Source organism: Hyperoodon ampullatus (assembly GCF_949752795.1).
Source record: "Hyperoodon ampullatus genome assembly, chromosome: 5".
Lineage (NCBI taxonomy): Eukaryota > Metazoa > Chordata > Mammalia > Artiodactyla > Ziphiidae > Hyperoodon > Hyperoodon ampullatus.
In genome coordinates, this window is record NC_136918.1 from 71,551,463 (window position 1) to 71,575,634 (window position 24,172).

General features: G+C 42.0%; 2 protein-coding genes across 7 annotated transcripts in view; one reads left to right on the plus strand and one right to left on the minus strand.

The window, feature by feature from the left end:
* KCNAB1 (potassium voltage-gated channel subfamily A regulatory beta subunit 1) overlaps window positions 1-24,172 on the minus strand; it is a gene marked incomplete at both ends in the record, with an annotated part of 412,699 nt that overhangs the window by 64,469 nt on the left and 324,058 nt on the right. For all 6 annotated transcript variants that reach the window (XM_079704949.1, XM_079704946.1, XM_079704947.1 and 3 more), the window contains 5 exons: window positions 966-1,009; window positions 3,422-3,466; window positions 7,074-7,118; window positions 9,302-9,381; window positions 14,101-14,138. In XM_079704949.1, coding sequence (XP_079561075.1) covers window positions 966-1,009; window positions 3,422-3,466; window positions 7,074-7,118; window positions 9,302-9,381; window positions 14,101-14,138 — 252 coding nt within the window. The remainder of the gene's footprint in view (window positions 1-965; window positions 1,010-3,421; window positions 3,467-7,073; window positions 7,119-9,301; window positions 9,382-14,100; window positions 14,139-24,172) is intronic.
* On the plus strand, window positions 18,447-19,741 carry LOC307053981 (G2/mitotic-specific cyclin-B1-like; the record flags this gene model as incomplete). The annotated part of the gene is given in 4 exon segments (XM_079705469.1): window positions 18,447-18,761; window positions 18,765-19,085; window positions 19,091-19,450; window positions 19,454-19,741. Coding segments are annotated over 4 exon segments (1,284 nt in total).

A 24,172-nucleotide genomic window follows, 5' to 3' on the forward strand; every position in this document is an offset into this window, starting at 1 on the left:
AATAAAAAATTCCTCACAATTCTCATAATCGTCACAGTAGAGTACCAGTACTCTACTACATAATAGATCTTGGAGACTGTATTATTTCTTGTTTATTTCTAAATGATACCATTTTTGAGTACCATTGCAAAAGCAATGGCACTGTGAATCAATTACCTAGTAGTAACTTTCCACCAGTTTTTTTTAATGCATAGATGCTCCTTTAAAAAAAGCATAGTAGTCTTAACATATGTCCACATAAAAACTTGTACACAGATGTTTAAAGCAGCATTATTCATGATAGTCAAAAAGTGAAAACTCAAATGTCATTGACTGATGATTGGATAAACAAACTGTGGTATACTCATACAATGGAATTTTATTTGGTAACAAAAAGGAATGAAGTACTGATACATGCTACAACATGGATGAACTTTATGCTAAGTGAAAGAAGCCAGTCACAAAATATTACATATTGTATGATCTCATGTGTATGAAATGAGACAAAAGTAAATTAGTGGTTGCTTGGGCTGTGGGTAAGGAGGGGATAAGAAGTGACTCTTAGTAGGTACAAGGTTTCTTTTTGGGGAGATGAAGGTGTTTTAAAATCAAATGATGATGATGATTGAGCACTCTGTAATTATTCTCAGAATCAATGAATTGTATATTTTAAATGGGTAAACTTTTATGGTATATAAATTATATCTCAAAAAGTTTAAAAAAAATCTTACAGAAGTGCTTTATTAACATTAGCATAGCTGTAAAAGAGAAGAGTTCTAGAGGATCCAGTCTTTTTCTTTTGAGTTTTCATTTTGCCCTCTATATCACTACACTCCCCACACTCAACCCCAGGAAGAAACGTGGTTGATTGTGGTTCTTTTCATAGAGAATTTTTTTCCCCTTCCAATGTATTTTGAACTTGTTTGGTTGATACCTTTCTTGAATTGGCAGCCCACAAACAAAGATAAAGTGGAAGCAATACTCACCTTCAATAATATGTTTTCTTGACAACCCTCTCTCCGTCTCAGCTCTGACAAGAAAAAGAAGCAAATGACTTTGAGTGGAGGTGTGCTTTTTTAAAAATCACTGTTTCAAAAGGACAGAACAATCATTCTAGACTGAGTTGTTAATGGTATTCCCTGTTCTTAGCAAATTTTGCACCACTGCAGGCTGGGGAGAGAAGGCTGGTGGGCAGCACATGTAGCGGCTTTTCTTTGGAGACCCCAGGAGATAAACTAACCATCACTGTCATCGCACCACGTAAATAACAACTCAGCTGTGCACACCTTGTCCATATATAATTTGACACTTGGCACATGGCTCAACCTTCCCACCTTGTTTTTAACCAATCCCAAGCCAAACAAAACAAAACAAAACAAAAACTTGACGTAAGTTTGCGAGCTTACTATAAGATTGTAGGGCTATTGACAGCATTGGTTTTCTGAGAAAGGAAGCATATCTGAAAGTGACTTTTGACTTTCAAAAGAAATCAAACAACTATTTTCTTTTAAAAGGTGATGTACCGAGTCTTCCTTAAATTAGTTTCCTAAGAAGATGAATATTTAATGGACTTTTGCCTGCCCACACCATTCTCAGACTCTAGCCAATTAGAAAGAAATGTGGTCCTTGAGTTTTAAAGTACTGATGAAATACTTCTTTAACACCAATACCTTTGGCAACCCCCTTTTAAAAAAATTTTTTTATTTATTTTATTTTTGGCTGTGTCGGGTCTTCATTGCTGCATGCCGTCTTTCTCTAGTTGTGAGCAGGGGCTACTCTTTGTTGCGGTGTGCATGTTTCTCATTGTGGTAGCTTCTCTTGTTGCGGAGCATGGGCTCTAGGCACGCGGGCTTCAGTGGTTTTGGCTCGCGGGCTCTAGAGCACAGGCTCAGTAGTTGTGGCGCACGGCACACAGGCTTAGTTGCTCCGCGGCACGTGGGAACTTCCCAGGCCAGGGATCGAACCCGTGTCCCCTGCATTGGCAGGTGGATTCTTAACCACTGCACCACCAGGGAGGGAAGTCCCAGCAACCCCCTTTTAAAACATAGTAGTTTATCATGTGCCTTTGGTGATTTTGTATCTTTTAGAAGTATATTAGATAATACTGTATGTAGTACTCTACTACATAATGGTTCTTTCAGACTGTCATATTTCCTGTTTATCTCTAAATCATAGGCAAGGTTTTGAGTACTACTAAATCATAGACAATAGCACCAGGCAATGGCACCATGAGTCAGAGTATACACAATATAAACCTACGTTTCTCATATGCACCATGCGACTTTATTTTCATACAGACTACAATAGGTATAAAAATCTAAGTTTCGTATTTCTTTCTTCATATTTATCATAAACAAACTCAAAATCAGCATTAAAATATGAGTGTGTGTATACACATATACATTTTGATTGGAAGATTCCCCTTCAATTTTATCTTTAACGATTCCTTATGAATTATAGAGAAATAAATAAGGTTTTGTTTGTTTGTGTTTGCTTTGTTTTTTTTTGTTTGTTTGTTTTTTGCGGTATGCGGGCCTCTCACTGTTGTGGTCTCTCCCGTTGTGGAGCACAGGCTCCGGACGCGCAGGCACAGCGGCCATGGCTCACGGGCCTAGCCGCTCCGCGGCATGTGGGATCTTCCCGGACCAGGGCACGAACCCGTGTCCCCTGCATCAGCAGGCGGACTCTCAACCACTGCACCACCAGGGAAGCCCTGCTTTGCTTTTTGTTAGAACTCCATGGAGATTGTTGAGATTTCCATGAAAAAGAATAGGGAATAGCTTGCTTTTTCTCACATGTCTGACAAAGAGGCCAGTCTTCTAAGTCCTGCTGAATAATATAAGTACCAGTTCAAATACCAGTAGGCCCATCAGAAGCCAATTCATCCTGTGAAATTTGTTCTGCATCCCACAACAGAGAGAGGACCACTCTTTCATTTGGCCTGACAGAGAGTGATACAGGCAGCTTCCTGTTATTCTTCGATGAAATGGTCCTTTTGATCAGCATTTTCAGAGCCCTCTGCAGAAATGATCAGAGACTTACACGTGGGGCCAGACAAGATATTTTTATCATCGTTTTCCGTAGAAGTCTCTGAGTTTTTGGCAGATTTGAGTAGCTTTTCTACTGTGATGCTATGTGCTTATTTTCTTTTCCTGAAATTTGAACTCTATTTTGGAAATGGTTCTAAGTATGATGTTGGTATTTGAAAATCTCCATGAATCACTTAGTAACAAGTGACCACATGCTTTGCACTAAACTTCTTTGGGGGTATCTAGCTAAAATTGAATCCTAGGCTAATTGCTATTTCCTTCAAGTGAAAAAAAAAATCTTTCTTTCCAACCAATTAATTTTAGTATGTTAGATGTAAAATGGTTGCCTAAAAGAATCAAAGCACAAACTACTAGTTGTTTCTTGTCAAGGAAATAAAAGGTGTTTAACTTACTTTCCACCCCAGTAGAGTTTGGTTGTTATGACCAGGCTGGACCTCCTGTATGTTAAAAAAACACACAGAGAAATAGTAAATAAACTGCTGGTTATAGTACTGAGTCATATTATTATTATAGCACCAGAAAGAATTTATTGTACCTCATATTTTAAGAAATTGGTGAAGAGATAAACTTGTTCATTTATGTCATTGAAACCTAAGGACAAAGGGAAGCTGATGAGTGGGGACTTGAAGTCAGATCCAAGAGAAAGAGTTCTGAAGGGAAGGGAACTTTACTTGGAGGGGCCAGATGAGGAGGAGGAGGGCTGTGACAACACACAGGTGATTGGGTGGTAGTAAAGCAAAGGTGAGTGGTAGGCATGGAGAGTCAGAAAGGAAAGTGAGAAGAGTAAGAAAGAAGACTTAAAGCATGGACTGCATTAGGAACTCAAATAGACAGTCACCAACTAACACTCATCGAGCATCTGACATAGTGTTGACTGAGCATGAACTTTCCTGGGGGTACATCCACCCTCTGCCAAGGGCAATGGACCTTAGTGTCTCTGAGTTATGACTCTTTCCAACCAATTGGAAAGAGTCATGCAACCAATTGCATTCACAGGAAAGAACTGACTGCATGGAAATACGAATAAATTTAGTCAATAAATAGGAATAAAATTTCTTTGAGTGTTTTATTAAATGGAAATGTTATTTTAGAAAAACAATCCTAAAAATCCTTAACTCAAAGTTTTACCACTTAATTCCTAAGGGAATGAAATGTGGAAATCTTGTCAGAAAATTCATTACTTCCTCAAAACCACACCCAAGGGCAGGAAATGGAATCGCACCATTATGATTGTGGAATATGAATATGTCTAGAGAACTATAGTCATATAATTTAAAATTGGGAGGCAGATCTCAATGTAATTTACTTTCTCTAAGTACATAATTCAATTGAACTGGTCCAGGAAAAAAAAGGCATTTGAGATTCAAAGGTTAAGACCAAACTTCAGGAGTATTTGAAACAAGGCATTTATAATTCAGCTGTGGAGTCGATGCCTGGGGCCCTCAGATATAAAAGCCTAGCATAATTAATGATAACCAATGTGGAATGGCGGTGACAACTATGACAACTTGGCTGCAACAAGAAAAATTTGTAGAAAATGTCAGTAACCCCATCCCCCTGAAGTTAATTCCCTGAAAAGTAATTTGAATCACTGTAACAGAAGGTCTACAAATATATGCATCTGGAGATTACACACCCCAAAAGGGCTGATGCACTTTCCAGGTTAATCCATCAACCTCGTGATACGTAGTATAATAGCAATCTGCCACAGGGGAGTTGGGTCTCCTTCAGCAAACATTTTCAGAGCTTCAACACAAAGCTCTGGATGGAATCTGATAAAAAAATGAGTGCAGCCCTCTGGATTATTCAGAGCAATTGGGCCTGCCAAGGCCGCACATTCTATCCTTAGACCACCATAGACTTATTTTTCCAAAATTAGGCTTTCTGTAAAATATTTGGCCTCTATGGATGTGCACACTAATATTTATGTTCAAATAGCAAGAGTAGACAACAACCTGATGAATCATCACTGACCTCACGGAGGCATCTAGAGCAATTCTTCTGAGTGCGTGAAGAATGATATTGTGAGTATTTCACATTGATATAGCACAGCTTTCAATATTTTTTTGTCCACCTTATCTCACATTATCAGCACAACACTCCATGAACAGTTATGCCATCCATTTTACAGGTGGGGAAAGTGAGCCTCAGAAAAGAGAAGTAACTTGCCCTGGACAATGCACCTAGCAAGTGGTGGTCTTGGGACGAGTAGGCAAGGATGCTGGTTGAAACTGCTTTTGTAGCCTCCATGCTGTGATGTTATGGTTTATCTTTTCAGCAATCTCGGGTGGGCAGCTGTGAACTGATATGACCTGATATCAATTTTCTGTAGCATGGGGATAGCTTGAGTTTTTATTTGCAAGACAGAAAGGCAGTTTGTGAAAGATGCATGTTAATCTATTTTCTACAAAATGTATAGAAGAAGCTTTGCAAAGTATGGTGAGTGATGAGTAGACATTCTCTGGATGCAGAGGGGAAGAGAATCACAGCACTGAAGTTTCCCCTTCATCCTCAGGTGTACTCTGGCAGCCAACACCTCGCTGTTGATTTCACTGGACATTAGTGGACTCATCTCCAAGGTCTCTGTTATAGGTTGAATTGTGTCCCCCACAAAAGATATGTTAAAGTCCTATCCCCCAGTACCTCAGAATGTGAGATTATTTGGAAATAGGATCATTGCAGATGTAATTAGTTAAATTAAGATGAGGTCATACTGGAGTAAGGTGGGGCCTTTATCCAATATGACTGGTGTCTTTATAAGAAGACGCACAGAAACACGAGGGGAGAATGCCATATGAAGCCAGAGGCAGAGGTTGAAGAGCTGCAGTTGTAAGCCACAGAATGCCAATGATGGCCAGCAACCACTAGAAGCTAGGAAGAGGCAAAGAAGGATTCAGAAAGAGCATGCCCTTGCCCAAATATTCATTTTGTACTTTTGGACCCCAGAACAGAGAGAATAAATTACTGTTGTTTTAAGCCACCCAGTTTGTAGCACATTGTTACAGCACCCTAAGAAAGTGATACAGTCCTATCTGAGCAGTGATGGGTGAGCCAACATTCTGAGTAGGAAGGTAACTCAGGCAAGGTGGAGGACTGGGTGGGGATGTGGATATTTTTCTGTATTTAAGGTTGAATACAATTTTCTTTTCACACTCTTACAGTCCCTGGAGTAGGGAAAGAGGAGAGGGAGAGGGAGAAAGTAGGTCACCAAAGTTTATTTGTTCATATCGCCATACACTTCTGGGTTTCCATTTCCACTCGTCCTATAGAATGGTTATTTATTTGGCCGTCAGCAGATCTTATACCAGAGCAGAAGAAGACTCCAGATTTGCCCAGTGGCCTTGGCTGGACTCGGCCTGATCCTGTACTCATGCTGGGGGAGAAGTAGCTGTTGGGGCTGACAGGTATACTGAGATGGAGGGGGTTGGCCCCCCACCCTGCCACCGCTATCGCATCACTCGTTACTACTGGCTTTGGCTACAGAAGGTGATGGGATGCAACAGGACCCCTCAAGGATAGCAGATGAAGCATTTTCCTGAATGCCCAGATAATAGGGCTCCCAGCGCACAGGAGAGATGCTGGCTAATTGTGTTCAGATAAGAAAGCTTTGGGATATTTATCCCAAGGGTTTCTTGTTTCATCATTTCTTTGCATCCAGAGTTAATAAAATGAACAATGAACATAAATATGTGTGTAGAGATAATAAGTTTTCTGTCAGCTGGCTTCCTTCACCAGATTACCACAAATGGCAGTCAGAAACCATGAAAATGCCACTTTCTTTTACGCACAAATATCTCATGAACATTCTCTGCTCAACCCATGGTAATTCATTGTGATCAATGACAAGTCAATAATTTTTGAAGCACAAGTAATAAGCTAGCTAATACTTATTTTCAAACTGCTGTAAATCATTTCTTTACTAAGAATTGACTTTTTTTTGACAGCCTTTTGGTCAGTTGTCATGCAATTTTATTCTCTCTTCTCTGGTACAAGATAACAAAAGTCTTTTTAAAGGCAAGTAAATGATTATGGTGAATGCATTACCTCCAGCCTTTCTTCTTGATAATGCTCCCCAGAATCACTTCTGCCCTGAAGGGGAAACAGATAATGTCTTAGGATACAGTGTCCTGGAAACGCAAGAGTCAATCCAAAACACCAGATCCCCTCCTTGTTTGAACTCTCAATGCCTACATGTCCCGAAAATAGAAGCTGCTCTCGGCTGGTAGCACAGTTTCCACTGTTTCTGCTTGTGCCTGCGGAATCCTGCTCCTGGAGCATTCCAGAAGCACCTGCCAAATCCTGACACACTGGCAGGAGACCGCCTGCGGTCCTGATACTAGGAAACAGCAGAGTCATTTGGCAGTTTGGTGTTCTTAAACCAACGATCCCATATATAACTGTCCTGCTTGGCGGTATCCAAAGGGAGTCAAGGGTTTCTTTCTAATGGCTGTGGTCTCCGATTGTGACTGGGGAGGACAATGAGACCTCATGCTTTTCAGACAGAAAATACTGACTCCAGGCGATCTTGCAGGGTAAAAGAACCCATGTGTGGCTTTAGATGTCCCAAAGCCAGGATTGTAGATGCAGCAGCCCACATAGAGAATGTCCTGGGTTCCAGTGACAAGCGTTGTCATAGGAGGAGGATATAAGAAGTCGTAGGGAAGTGTCCTTCCTGCCGCTGACACCAGTCGTGGCGAGTTATACTGAAGACACCCTCACCATCCTCTCCCCCTCCAACTACCCCAGCTGGGACCCAAGCTTAAGGAGACCAAAACTTTCTTCTAGGTTCCTCCCAGCCAGACCAACATTGTAAGAAGTAGGTGGGCTCTCAGGCTTTTTGAATGGGGACATCAATATAATCAGCACTTTGTCCATTAGCATCTGTCTCTGTTGAAGTGTACAGCCTGGCAATAAACCATGAGGTGGGTTAGCTGCGGGGCATGCCCCAAGTAGACACGTGTTGAATGTTACTTCTGGGTTCTTTCCCCAGTCTCTCTTACAACCTTGCATTTCACAGTGGGAACTATCTCATTACACACGGACAATCAATCAATAATTAATCAGGACCGATTATCCTTCACAACAGGAATACAAACAGAGCTCTAAAAGACTTGTTAATCACTCCCCCTTTTTCAGCCTTAGGCCCATTTGGTAATAAGCGGGATTTAACAAAAGAAGAAAACGCTGAGATAGGGTAGGATGTGGAAAGGAACAAGGCCTTGTCAATTGTATTTTCTCTCCTTGGACTCAACAGAAAACATCAAGGATGTGGGCTCTGAATCTCCCTGATGGTCCTTAAACATAGACCTGCCCTTGAAAAGGAGGAAACCCAGGCTAGGAAAATGCACTTTTATCAGGCAGTGATGAACCTGATTCAGCAGTTTGATTGTTATTCTTACCTGGAAGCGGGGGAATTAGGCGTACAGGTGATTACACTCCTCAGCCCTGTTAAAAAATTGCAGAGCTGCTCAAGCAGCTGTCCAGATGTTTAGCTTCTTTCCTGCATCCACGCTCCTAGCAGGAGGCCAAGGCGTTCCACTTCTGTTGAATGTGCTTATTGTGCAGGAACAGAGGGCATGGACCCTGAAGGCACAGCACCCATGTGTTCTGACTTAGCAGTGAGCCCTGTCCTAGAGCCCCAAACCTGCTCTCAGGTCCATAAGAAGATTATAGCTAGTTGTGACTTCTCCAGCAAAAGAAGCAAGGCCTCTTTGCAGCGCTCTCTGTCCTTAGAATGGGGTCTGAAATGTCCTCTTATAAAAGATATTGGGTTTCTTGGCATCTTTGGGAGTCCCTTCTTTAATCTCTGATTTACCTGTAATGCCCGGTGGAGGGACAGGCCTGCAAACAGGAAAAGCAGTCCCTGCTTCCCTGCAGAGAGAATGTGTCCATTTCCCTCGGGGTTGAGGAACTACGAGGTGTGGTTATTAAATTATGAGACTAGCTTTGGAACACCACGCTGGAATCTGCTCACTTATGTTAATTACATTCAGCTAATACTTATAGATCTCCACTGCCACCACTCTGATCTCAACCACCTCTGCCCCTCATGTGGCAATTGTTTCCAGTCCATTCTTCATATAGGGACCAGAGGTAGGCAGAGGGGCCCAGAGATGGTCAATAGCCCCAGTTCTGGTGATGGTGGGAGAGGGAGGGAGAAAAGCAGCGGCATCAACATGTGTGGTGAGGACAAACCCTTGTCAGCAATGGTCTGGGCAGAGTCTCTTGGTTCCAGAAATGACACCTGAGAGACACATCAGGCACTGACTTACTTTCCAGCAGCGTAGACCTCAGCCGTATCAAAGAGATTCACTCCACTCTCGTAGGCAATTGTCATCAGCCGTTCAGCAACCTGCAAGAGGATGCAAAGGTCACGGGGAGGGGGAAGGGTAAGCTGGGATGAAGTGAGAGAGTGGCATGGACTTATATACACACTACCAAATGTAAAATAGATAGCTAGTGGGAAGCAGCTACATAGCACAGGGAGATCAGCTCGGTGCTTTGTGACCACCTAGAGGGGTGGGATAGGGAAGGTGGGAGGGAAACGCAAGAGGGAGGGGATATAGGGATATATGTATACCTATAGCTGATTCACTTTGTTATACAGTAGAAACTAACACAACATTGTAAAGCAATTATACTCCAATAAAGATGTTAAAAAAAAAAAGGTCAGTCGTAAAAGCCAAATACTTTCTAAAGCTGTGAAGCAACTTGGAATCCTCTGGTTGTCTTTATGAACATGGAAATTTCACTGACCATTCTTGTTTTTCTCAGTTGTATTAAAGAAAGGAAGAAAAAAGAAGATTCAACCGGCCTGAATAGGGTAAAAGTATCCCTTCCCTCAGACCTATACTGGGTACTGAGGGATTTCCTTCAGCGCTGGGATAAGTCAGCCACCAGGAACACAGTGAGATGGAGAGACTTGTGTTTCTCACTCTGCTTGGAAGACGTGGTTTGACAACATGCTCTGTGGCATTGCAATCTCACTGACCAAGAGGGTCATTTATATCCCTGGTGACTTCATTTCTCTTCTTTCTCTTTTCCCCAAGACAGTAGGTTCTGGCAGCTGGGTGACTCCTGACCTAAAAGCTTGTGACTTTTTTCCCTGGAGGCTTAGCAGACTGTACTGATGAACCAAAAGTTACATGGAGCTGGGACTGTTGGAAAGCTCCTGCCACGCACAACCCCAGGCACCATCACAGAACGACCACCAGCCGCACTGACACTACATGGAGAGGAGGGGGTGAGTGCACCGGCGCCTCACAGGTCAGCCTAAGACCTCCAAGCTCCTTGCTCCTTCCTGCGTGCTGCTGAACACAAGTGGCAAGTGCGAGAGAAGAGCACAGGGAATCGCTGTAAACCACACCTTGAGGGATGGCTCTGGAGGGACAACCATAAGCAACACTGGAGAAAGGACATTTTTTTCATTTTGCTGATAGACTTATTAGGCAACTGAAAAATTACACACCTCACAAATATTTGAAATTGATTTTTCCATCATGTTTTTCATTGTGGGCTAAAGGTGCTTCATCAGCATTTCCAAGATAAACTCTTTTCCTGTTGTTTTTTAAATTGGCATACCAAGAAAATTGTCAGGCTAGCACAATGGACTCCATGCAAATCCTTTAGAATAATAGCAGCAAAAATGTTATTACTGCTTTAAGTTTGCTACTGTTATGACATTTCTCTTAAGTAGAAGTTAAAAGTTAAAAACAGTATAGTTTTTCCATCATGACTGTCATATATATATATTTTTAAATTTTTAAAATATTTTTGGCTGGCCCGTGCAGTATGTGGGATCCTAGTTCCCTGACCAGGGATCGACCCCATGCCCCATACAGTGGAAGCATGGAGTCTTAACCATTGGACCACCAGGGAAGTCCCATGCCCTATATTTTAGAAATTATTTTGCTTGCTTGTATTGTGTATCATCCTTGTGTTATGTCACATGACATACTAGTAGATTATGATTGGGAAATGTGTATAATAAATCTTATCTAGGGAGAAATTTTAAGATAAGATGGAGAATTCTGAATGGAGAATTGAACTAAATGATTGCTGAGATGTTTCCCAATCATGGGATTTGAAGATCCGAATGTGGAATAATGAAAAGAAATCACTGAACTAAGTCAGAAGATCAGTGTCCGGCCTTGAGTGTACCACTTACTGGATACATAAACATGGGCAAATCATTTGACCTCTCTGTGTTTTAGTTTCTTTATCTGTAAAATGAGGATGATTCTGTTCAGGCCCCCTAGGGAGCCCACAGGTCTCAGGGGAAGCTGACCTTACCTCCCTCTAAGGGGGGCCTGGTGGGCCTGACATGGTTCAGGGAAGGTCATGTGACACATCTGGGCCAATGAGATGTGAGAGGAGATTGGCTGAGGACTTCTGGGAACACTTGCTTGCAGAGTTTCTAGAAGCGACACTCTTTCCCTGGAGTTACTATTCTAACTGAGGTCTAGAATTCCTGCTGCTACCTGAGGATGAAGTTGATATACGAAGGAACACAGGGTCAGGAGAATCACTAGGAAATAGAGTGGAGGCTCTGAATGAGTCAACCTGGAAGCCTGCTCTATCTCTGCACTTCTAATTTAAAAGTAAAAATATTTTTTTCCCTTATTGGTTAAGCCAATTTCAGTTGAGTTTACTGTTACCTGCAAATGAAGGAAGCTTAACTATGTCACAGATGAGAAAACATAAATAAAACTCCAAAAATTAAGTGCTATAAGATGGTAATATACTCTTATCATTATTTTAAAATATTATAATTCACGTGAGTAACATCTATCTTGGTTTTATGATGAAGCCAAATCATCTTTGGGAGGTACCTCACAGAGTTATCTAGTTTCCAGTTTGAACCCTTTCGATAATATTCCTGCCAAGTGGCTATTCAATAAATGGTTGAACTCTCCCAGTAATGGGGACATCACCACCTCCCAAGGTGGCACTAATGATTATGTCACTCAGCACATTACAGTGTGCTCATCCCAGGATCCCATATTTGTATCTGCTTTGTGCCTACGTTGCCACATGGAAATAGTTGAGCTCCATCAATTCAGCCATGGGTGTGACTGTGGTCTGGCTGTGCCTTCATTCCTCCTTGCTGGCAGTCTCTCTGCCAGGCCCTGGGGGGAAGCCACAGCTGCTCTTGGGAAGGACAATTGCTATTTGGTCTGCGTTTGATGTGAGAGCCTCTGCAGTCATTCACAACAGCTTTACTGTGTAGTTTTTAGAATCATAATTTTGAAATGATTTATTTCAGAGGCCAGCCCTGCATACTCTGACCTGGGCAAGCTGGGCTCACTGCAGCAGAAAGGAGACACTGTCAAGGGGAGGGCAAAGATGAAGGGGGAAATAATATGCTTACAGTTGATCCTTCTGCTCCAAAAGGGAAGATGTATTTGTCTTTCTCTGCTCCAAAAACCATACCAGGCAGTAAAAGGTTACACACATGCTAGATACAGGGGATTATTAACTTTAGACCTCCTTCCTTCCTTGTCATTTACTGTGCATCTGATTAAAGTCTGCAGCCATTGCTTTGATACCTGTGGATTTGCCTCTGTGCCTCCTCAACTCACCCTTCCTGATGCCAGTCAGAGGGCCCTGGAGTGGACCCTGTGATGACCACCCTGGTCCTCCTTCAGAGCTCAAGGACTTATTCCCCCAGCTCGTAGGAATGCTGCCATCAGAAGGCACCTGGCTAAAGCGAGTCACCTACCCCAAGGTCAGACCTGTCTCCCAGGGCTGCCTCTATCCAACGACTGGTCATACAAGGGATATAAACACTCAACTCCTCTTGCCCCAACTTGGAACAACCCTGCAGGGCCATCTGAGCTTCAGAGCTCCCCATGGGGTCAGCTGAGGTCATTGCTGAGACTGCATCATGGCCCGACTTCCTGATAACTGTTCTGCATGCTAATTTCCACCAGTCGTCTGCTTCCCAAGGACTCCCCTCTGCAACAAGCTCTCTGTGGTGACCTATGCCCAATACTGGGAACAGAAATTCAGACAGATAAAAATATGCAGATAAGACTCCTTCCTATGGATCTATTAAATAACATGGTGACCTTGCGAGTTGTGGAAAAGACCCTTTATCTCCCCAAGCATCTCCTTAGGAATGATAGTAAGAACTACCCTTATAAAGGGCTTATCCTGGGCCAGGCACCAGGCTGAGCCCTTCATTAATCTTAGGGGCCATCATCTGTGTTTTACAGATGTGGCAATTGTTGGTAAAGGGAAATGTTAACGAATCTATTGTTAATGCAGAGTGAGCTGGATCCCACTGAGTGTATCCACTCAAATACACTATCCCTGACTCCTCAGTGGTATGGAGGAAGGCAAGAAAGGCTTGGAGGGACCTGAGGGGGTTTCCTCAGGGAAGCTGTTGGTACTCAATGCCTGCATAGCTCACTTAAGCCATGAAGGTAATCGTTAAAGGCAATGGTAAGAATATTACTTTGGTAAGCACTGCTCTGAATGTGTAAATGAAGGTTTAAAGGAGTTTTGTAGTAAATACAATTATTATAGGTCCCATTTATTGTGTGTTTGCTACCCTACATGGTTAATCTTTTCAACAGATCTTCAAGGTCAACATTATCATCCCACTTTGCATATGAGAAAATGAGGAACAGAGAGGTTGCATTAACTTGCCCAAGCCAGGGTGACCAACTGTCCCAGTTTTTCCAAGACTGAGAGATATTAAAATGGAAACGATGCAAACTGGGACTTGTTGGTCACTCTAGGTGAAGCTAAAACACACAAAACACACACACCAGCAATAAAATTTTCATTAAGTTACTAAATATTAATTCCAAACTGGTTTGTTCTCTAATTATTGAGGCTGCACTGCACTTACAATAGATTGACAGCTTCAAGGGTTATTAATAGTCTAAATGTGAAAAATACAAGCAGCAAGATAAAATGGAAAATAATCTTTAAGTCAGTCTTAGCCATTTCCTGTGATTAAACTATTATCCTTGTAAAATGCCAGAATCCCAGGAACTGTACTGTAAAATAGTTTGCTCTGCATTTTCTCCAATCAGCATAATGGAAGCCAAAAGTAACTCACCTCATCTGAAATTTGACCTCCAAATGTCACCCATGTTCCTGGAAAAGAATAAATATTTGCATGTGATTCATAATCATTTTTCTAATATTGCACATTAAGGGAAACACTTTTTCTTACATCAGGGCTACTTCAGTAGGTTGTTCATGAAGGTACTTGGATGAGGGGCACTTGGGGGCTGAAGTCCTGCCCATCCTCCTCCTGTCACTAAGTTCCCCAACAGGGATCTGTATTCCTCTGCATCCCTCCGGATGCCTTTTCTTCATTCAAAGGCCCAGTATATGCTAATGGCAGCCCTGTCTACTAAATTCTTTTTCTTCTGACGTAGGACCATGTATGCTGCTGTGCAAGAAGCCCCAAGCCCACTTCGGTGCACACCCATTCTTGCTCCAGCTTAGCTAAGAAGTTATCAGTTCTGAAAATGAAGGTAAGACCTTGGGTCACATTTCTCCCTTTCTTTGCCTCCAGTGAGGGACTCTATTTTGTGTTCTCTATTCCCTTTCAAAAGGAACCCTCTCAGGGGTCCTTCCAGTCCCCACTTCCAAGCCCCAGGAGATGACACTTAAGCATCTTCTCTCTTATGACCTGCTACTCCAGAATGGAAATTGCCATTGGTTTCGGGGTGGGGTAGAGGCAGTAGCCAGTGTGAGGTTTGGGAAGGCAAGGAGGAGAGGCATAACCAGTAGCCAAAGATTTGCATTTGTAAAACAAGAGGGAAGCAGACACGGAGTGGGCTGTTTCCACTCCAGTCTATAGTCACCTCATTCGTATTCATAATTCTCTCCTTGATCTTTTTTTTTTTTTTTTGAGCCATAATTACATGCCAGGCGAAGACACTGCACCCAGGTGCTCAGGACAGTGAGGTGACTGCCTCAGCTCCTCTGTCTCAGGAGCTCACAGTTGACAATACTATCGACAAATGCTATGACGGAGGCAAACACAAGGCAGGAAGGGAGGGAGTGCTCTATTCAGACTGGAGGTGGCCCTCAAGAAAGACTTCCCAGAATAGGTGACACTTTGGTTGAGTTGCAAAGGAAGGAGCTGAATGAAGAGGGGAGGGACAGGCATTCCAGGTACAGGTAAGAGCATGGGCAAGGCAAGTAGAAAACTTGAGTGGGCTGATGAGCCGCGGCGTGGGCTCCTGCCCCAAGGAGTGAAACATGATGTGGAGAGGGAGGGGTGGCAGGAGGTGGCTGGACACCATTCGTGTTTGTGGGGGCAACGAAGAAATATGGTTGGAAACTTACGTTTTGTGGTGTGTAATAACAGGATAGCTACTGTTTATGGAACATCTTCCAAATGCCAACATTACACTGAGAAACTTGTATACTTTCATCTCTAATAATTTTGACAAACTTACAAGGCAATTTTATTATCCCAATTTCCAGATGAGGACTCTAACATCAACCAAGCTAATAAGTGATACACTCGGGATTCCTGCACATGCTGGGCTTCCTTTCCACTGCATTTTGCTGCCTCATCAGTAAGCTTCCAAATTAATTATGGCACTTGGATTCATATTCCATAGAAGCATGTTGATGTAACTGTACCTGTTTTCTTCTTAGTTCTCAGGGACTAAACAGAGGTAGAATATAGGTTATTTTACTGTTACACTCTACATCCCCAGAGGTTGTAAATGGGTGGCTTACAGATTGCACTCAGCTTGCAGACTTGTTTTGCCTGGCAAGAACAATGTTGACCCACATGATATTTTAATAAACTTGGAATAAGTTATCAACATTTTGATAACTTAAGAGATTAATCTCCTTAATCTTAGGAGATATTTCTTTTACTTTTTTTTTTTTTTTGCGGTACGCGGGCCTCTCACTGCTGTGGCCTCTCCTGTTGTGGAGCACAGGCTCCGGACGCGCAGGCTCAGAGGCCATGGCTCACGGGCCCAGCCGCTCCGTGGCATGTGGGATCTTCCCGGACCAGGCACGAACCCGTGTCCCCTGCAGCGGCAGGCGGACTCTCAACCACTGCGCCACCAGGGAAGCCCGAGGTATTTCTTTTAAAAGTCTGATTTCTAGCTTCTCTTAACAACAGAGGATCAGTGTCCCCACACAGCAGACATCCCCTAAATCTGAGGGGCAATGCCCTCTGTGGAAGGGCTATACCCTCCCTGTTTAGTCAAAGGTCACACACTTTCCTTTGTATTTCCAACACTGAAGTCAATTGGCAGTTGTTATTTAGTACCATGTGTTTACTGCTATTTTTCTTATTGTAAAATTTAGAGAAAAATGGACTTGTGCATCTCCTAAAAAACAAAGTTTAGTATTTCAAGAAAAAATAGGGGTGCACTTTTTTTTTGGTGTATGTGAAGAATATCCAAACAAAAAATATTTACAACAGAAAAATTACAACTTACGGCACTATAATTAAACAAGCCATGACTGGTACACAGAAAAGATGGGCGTTGGGAAACTTAATGGACTGAAGAAATGGCAGCATTTGTTTTGAATGAGAATAAAACAAATGATCTGCTGTGAAATGCAGTTCTCTATTAAGTGAAAAAATTGCCTTGGCATCTAAACCTTTTTACAGACAACACTTTTATAAAAGAGTTTCTTTTGAATGTAGCAGAAATTGTGTCCAGAGCATAAACAAACACTTGCAAATGTTCGTATAATCAGAAACATTGTTGCTCAGCATGTTAAAAATACGGCTGAGGGCTTCCCTGGTGGCGCAGTGGTTGAGAATCTGCCTGCCAATGCAGGGGACACGGGTTTGAGCCCTGGTCTGGGAAGATCCCATATGCCACGGAGCAACTAGGCCCGTGAGCCACAACTACCGAGCCTGAGCGTCTGGAGCCTGTGCTCTGCAACGAGAGGCCACGATAGTGAGAGGCCCGCGCACCGCGATGAAGAGTGGTCCCTGCTTGCCACAACTAGAGAAAGCCCTCGCACAGAAACGAAGACCCAACACAGCCAAAAAATAAATAAATTAATTAATTAAAAAAAATATGGCTGAGAACTTTCAGGATAAGTTAAATTATTGGTGGCATCTTCTATTGCAGCAAATGAGCACACAGATATAAATAACAGCACACTGTTAGCTATATTTATTTGTGATGTTTTGAGAATCTTGGAGGGGTCAAAGAATTTTTGAACAAGAAGTCTCTGCAAGGCAAAATTACTTTGTGATGAGAAGGGTCTCAGACCACTGGATATAGAAGGCACTGTTCCAAATTGTAAGTGTTACTACAGATCAGGTTCTCACAAAGGGTGGGGCTGACCTTGGACCCATAAAGTGACAGATCAGAGGTGACAGTATTTTGTAGGGGCACTATGAATAAATCCATTAATTTCCTCATTCATCAGGAATTGCTCTGGGCTAAAACGAAACAGGCCATGGATTCACTAATTAATATCATGAATCAGCTATTCTTCTACATCTTGGAGCAAAATCAGGTCAGTGTTTGCTTAATGAATTTGCTGGCTTACTTGTGCTGTGATGTTGGAGAGAATTTTTTTTTAACTGTTCATGACATCAAAGGAAATAGTCCCATTTCCACTTAGCAGCAAAGATTGGCTCAAAGTCCCAAGCTTCTTGCTGACATCATACCTCATCAACACCTTGTGAATATTTTTCTATTGGGGCATTCAGAAGTATTTGCACAAATGTCTCATTTGCTTCTCTCAGTACTGACAACAAAGTCTTTGGAAAATTCATTTGTTAAAGAATAATTTGGTTCATCTTCCAACATTGCAGTCAGTTTCCAGATATGAAAATGGTAGCCTGAAATTTATTCTCTGAAATGGGGCTTTTGAATACTGGATTTCACGCTTTAGGAAAATAAACTAGTATTATTTAGCTTACCTTTCTTAATTAATTTTTGATAGTACAGATGCAGGGCTATGAAGTTATCAAACTGTACTACAAAATGGTATTGAAGACTATGACAACATTGAAAGCTGGGACTGTACACCCATCTTGGAGGAAATAATCTTCCTATCCACATTGGGAAGAGCTTATGTTTAGGAGCAGTTTTATTCCAAAATTAATCTGAAAAAACTACTTACCAACCCCAGTTTACATATTTAAGGCTGCATACCATACATCACAGAGAAAACCACAGGGCCTGACTGACATTTTGGTACAGAAGAAAAGACATTAGGTTTCTGATGTCAGGTCAAAGCAGTAATGAATTATAAGGTAATGATAATAATAATAATAAATGTTTTTCTTTTTCAGTTTTAGATCAAAAGTTTAAATATAAAATAGAATATGGGTATCAGTGCTGCGGAGGAACGGCTGTTGGCCTGTGGTGGGTTCAAGGTCCCTGGATGGTCGGGGGCTTCCATGCTCTGCTTCTCCCCACTGAGCTACTGCCTGGTGCAGAGGAAGCCATGGCTCTCTGGATCACCAGGAACATGAGCATTAATGCTGAAAGTAAGTTGAAGGTCAGTATGGCAGGCGCAAAGTACGTGCCTGTGGCCACTGTTGCAGCCTCTAAGCCCGGGCTGAGGCCAAGAACAGCTCTTGGGGACATCGGTAACAGAGTCAGTGAAGAGCCACAGGCCAAACTGCCCCTGAAAAAGGAAGCAAAAACTTTAGCTGCTGGAAAAGTTATTGCTAAAAAACTACCAAAACCTCTGGAAAAGACTCCTGTACCTGTGCCAGAGCCCCAGCTGGAGCCGGATCTGGAGCCAGAGCCAGAACCCTAGCCTGTTAAAGAACAGAAACTTCCTCCTGAGCCTATTTTGGTTGATACTCCCTTTCCAAGCCCCATGGAAACATCTGGCTGTGCCCCTGCAGAAGAATACGTGTGTCAGGCTTTCTCTGACGTAATTCTTACAGTGAATGACGTGGATGCAGAAGATGGAGCGGATCCAAACCTTTGTAGTGAATATGTAAAAGATATCTATGCTTATCTGAGACAACTTGAGGAAGAGCAAGCAGTCAGACCAAAATACCTACTGGGTCATGAAGTCACTGGAAACATGAGAGCCATCCTAATTGACTGGCTAGTGCAGGTTCAAATGAAATTCAGTTACTCCAGGAGACCATGTACATGACTGTTTCCATTATTGATCGGTTCATGCAGGATAATTGTGTGCCCAAGAAGATGCTGCAGCTGGTTGGTGTCACTGCCATGTTTATTGCAAGCAAATATGAGGAAATGTACCCTCCAGAAATTGGTGACTTTGCCTTTGTGACTGACAACACTTACACTAAGTACCAAATCAGACAGATGGAAATGAAGATTCTGAGAGCTTTAAATTTTAGTCTGGGTCGCCCTCTACCCCTGCATTTCCTTCGGAGAGCATCTAAGATTGGAGAGGTTGATGTTGAGCTACATACTTTGGCCAAATATCTGATGGAACTAACTATGTTGAACTACCATATGGTGTAATTTCCTCCTTCTCAGATTGCAGTGGGAGCTTTTTGCTTAGCACTGAAAATTCTTGATAATGGTGAATGGACACCAACTCTACAGCATTACCTGTCATACACTGAAGAATCCCTTCTTGTTGTTATGCAACACCTGGCTAAGAATATAGTCATGGTGAATCGTGGGCTTACAAAGCACACAACTATCAAGAACAAGTATGCCACGTCTAAGCATACTAAGATCAGCACTCTAGCACAGCTGAATTCTGCACTAGTTCAAGATTTAGCCAAGGCTGTGGCAAATGTGTAACTTGCGAACTTTGGAATACTATAAAATCTGCAGATAAAATTGGCACCATGTGCCATCTGTACACATTATATGTTACATTTATTTACTTTTAATAAAGTTGTAGTCCTTTTTACTAAAAAAAAAGAGTATGGCTATCATATATATTTACATTAAGTTATATGCCTACACCATAATGTAGTAAAAATGAAGAGTTTGGTTCCTTCTGGGGATTTTGTCATTCTTCCATTCAGCTTACTTTGTTTAGGTAGGCTACGTCCTTGGCCCTTTAGACATTTGTTATTTATATCTTTTATAGTTACTTGTTTACAAACTTTATATCCTTTACTAGAGAGTAAGCTATCTGAGGGTTAGGATTTTACTTCATTTATCTTCTTACCTCCACAGCCCTAGAATGAAAGTGAGTCCTTAGTAGATGGTTGGTAATTATCTGGTTAAATTGAATTGGATTGGCTTTTTGACTATCATTAATGTACAAAATACTGGGATAGTTTCCCACCAAATAAACGTTTATTTTGATTTATAGAAACATGAAAAATGCTCATCAATAGTCTTCAGTTCTAGTCCCTATGAGATTGATGTGTTTCTCCCCATCCCCTGGTACCCACGCAGCAGTGCCCCCCCCGGAGAAGGGCAGGTGGAAGGTCCTTCTCCCTGGCTGCAAGGCCTGGGGGTTGGGGGGTGAGGGCACAGTGTAGGCAGGGCCCACCGCCACCCATGAGGAAGAGTTGTCACTTAAAAATGGGACATATTCCCTCAGGATGGAGAGGGATCAAGTGGCAGCTTTCCAGACAAGGGAACTCTGCTTGTACGATTTTATCTCTACTACCCACCTCCACTAGATATACCGTGGTTTATTAATTAATACAATTCTCAAAAACCTTTGGTGGCAGTTTCCTTGATCGTTTCTCTCCCTCTAATAAGAACACACCTGCTTGAGACATAGGATGGTATATGATTATTTCACTGTGAAATCTCAAATTAGTGGGATGTCATTTAGAAGATCATTTTACTTAACTGACACTTGTTATTTCTAACCTTTTAAAAGCAGAGGGAGTATAAAGAGAACTTTGAACTGTTATTGTGTCTTCTGATGAAACTCCTTCATGTACCAAGAAATATATGCTTTGAAAACCTCTGTTTGAGGCCCTTGGCATACACCTACCAGGGCATAGAAAATGATCGGTGAAACATAAAAAGAAAATGAAAACTACCTTGACACACACACACATACCTATCTTGGTTACTTAATTACCTTGGTGGTGGTTTGCAGGGTATTTGCTAAGCGTAAGTAAACATGCATGTCATTTAAATGATCCCCTTGCCTGTATGAAGACATATTTAGATATTCAGAAGTAATAATGTTTGTGCAGGTAGGCTACCTCCCTGGCCCTTTAACATCTCACATCACCATAGTGCAATTATCAAAACCGGGAAATGAACACTAGTACAGTACTAGTAACTAAACTACAGACTTTGTTTTGAATTTCATTTTCCCTTTTTTCTGTTCCAGGATCCTAGGCAGGACCCAACATTGAATTTCATGTTCACGTCTCCTTAGTGTCCTCTGATCTGTGACATTCCTCAGTCTTTCCTTGTCTGACACTTTTGAAGAGCACTGATCAAGTACTTGATAGAATGTCCCTCAATTAGGGTTTGGATCATTTTAGGTTTATAGATTTGGTGACTTCTTTTTCTATACTGTAGTTTGACTTGTTTATGTTTTGGATATATTTTTTATAACTATCAAGAAGGCAATATAAAAATGCAATTATAATATTTATTATGCCACAGTTAACTTTTCTTCATTCTTTTATTAAACAAGTATTTATTTGAGTCTAACATGTGCCAGGCCTTGTACTTAAATTATCAGGATACAACAGTGAGAAAATTATTTCTCCCCTCATGGAGATTTAAAAGGAAAGACAGAATAATAATAAATAATAAATAATAAGAAAAATAAGTTAAATACATAGTGTTTATTTATGAATGTTAATTTCATCAATAAATAAAATATAAAATGCAGTTGACTGATGAGTGTTAAAGAAAGTCATGTTTATAAGGTGGGCTACAGTAGGTAAAATGTCAGGGGATGGGGTTGAGATTTTAGATGGGGTGGCCAGATAAGGTTCACAATGAAAGTGGCTTTTGAGAAAAGACCCAAAGAAAGTAAAGGAGCTTGCCATGCTGTTACCTTGGGGAAGAACGTTTCAATGGGGAAAATGGGGAAAACAATGTGGAGGGGGCTTACTTGGCATGTTCAAGGTCAATGAGGAAGCCAGTGTGGCCAGAGAAGAGAAGATGAGGTCTGAGGGGTAATGGGGAACAGATTGTATGGGGTGGTATCAATCATAAGAAGGACCTTGGAGAGGAGTTTTAAATAGAGAAGTGACACAGTCTGACACTCTTTGAAAAGGAACCTCTGCTGTGGTGTTGATGGCACACCTCTGAGGCTGAGGCTGAAGCACCAGCACCAGTGAGGAGGCTGTCGTGGTAAATCCAGGTGAGACACGACAGTGGTTTGGTCTGAGGTGGTGGTAGTGAGGACGGTCAGAAGTGCTTGAGTTTCTGATAGATTTTGAAGGAGAGGCAATAAGATTTGCTGATTAAAAGAATGTAGGGTGTGAGAGAAGGTGAGACTTCAAGTACAACATCAAGGTCAGAGCCAGGGGAGAGTAGAGAGCCAATTCAACACACTTCACTCTGGATTTGACAGTTTTTAAGTTTGGTAAATAGAGCACACATTGACTCCAGGTTAATGTAGTCAAGGCTGACCAAATGATCAAGAATCTACTGGTGTTTAGAGTTATTCATCTGTTACATCACTGAAGAATTTAAGGCTGGAGATTCAAACCCCAGACCTCAGTGAACTTAGACTACACACTGCACAAAATTAATGTGTTCACCATCTCATTTTAATAGAATTATTCCCAGAGAGAAGTAGAACTGGGGGTGGGAGCATCCCCCCCAAATTTCATGGAAAGCAGGAAACAAGAGTGTAGAGCATCCCCCCAAATTTCATGGAAAGCAGGAAACAGAGTGTAAGCCCAAATCAGTGTTGACTTGGAGGACAAAGTGCTAAGCTGTTGGCCACTACCTGACACCAGGGGCAGGGCATTCCTTGCACATTCCAAGTGCACTGTGTGCACTTCCCCTCTTAGCTCTGGGCTGAGTCTTCTGAGAATGGAACCCTTCCCCATGTCCTTACATCCAAATCCTACTTATTCCTCAGGACCCAGAACTTCAGCCTCAGAGTCCAGTGCTGCTGGACCAGTTCCTTAACACTTCCTCTCCTGTAGGTCTCTGTTCCATTAACTCTATGACCCTAGGGAAGTCCCAACCTCTTGATTTCAAGTTTCCTCACACAGAAAATTAGGGACCTTAAGCTTCCTTCATCTCTATGATTTCATGATTCTGTGGCTGGGCTTTGAAGGGTGAAGAACTCATCCCATTCTACCTCTTTGAACAAAGCATTATTACCACTCCAACCATATCGCATTGTAACTACTTAAATTTTTTTTCACATATGACTTGTTCACCAGACTGCATCTGTCCTGAGGGGAGGGACCAAGTTTAATCTAAATCTTTAATTCTAGCCACTGAAGTGAAGCCTGGCACATAGTAGGTGTTTAATAATCATTCACTGAATCAGTAAATAAACACTTTAAAAATTTGGGTGTCCAGGGATTTCCCTGGTAGTCCAGTGGTAAAGAATCCACCTTCCAATGCAAGGGATGTGGGTTCGATCCCTGGTCGGGGAACTGAGATCCCACATGCCGCAGGGCAACCAAGGCTGTGCTCGACAACTATTGATCTTGTGCACCTCAACAAGAGAGCCCACGTGCTGCAAACTACAGAGCCCATGCGCCCTGTAGCCCATGCACCACAACTAGAGAGAAGCCTGTGAGCTGTGACAAAAGATCCCACGGGCCTCAACGAAGATCCTGTGTGCCACAACTAAGACCCGACGCAGCCAAAAAAGTAAGGAAAATAAACGAAACAAAAAAACTCAGGCATCCAGCCCTGTAAGAAATGTCTCTAACATGAGAACATGTTGGTTGTTTCCCTGATTCACTACATTGGATCAGAGGTTTTCAAGCCTGGATGCACATTTGAATATACTGGGGAGCTTTCAATGACTCTGCTGACCTGGTCCCTCATCAGACCAGTTAAATCAGAATCTCTGGAAACAGGACCCCCAGCATCAGAATTCTTAAAAGATCTTCAGATAATCCTAATTGCAGCCAGGGTTGAGGACCATAGTTCTATTTCTTTTAACTTTATTGAAGTATAGTTGATTTACAATGTTGTTACTTTCTGCTGTACAGCAAAGTGACTCAGTTATACACATATATATTTTTTCATACTCTTTTCCATTATGGTTTATCTCAGGATATTGAATACAGTTCCCTGTGCTATGTAGTAGGATCTTGT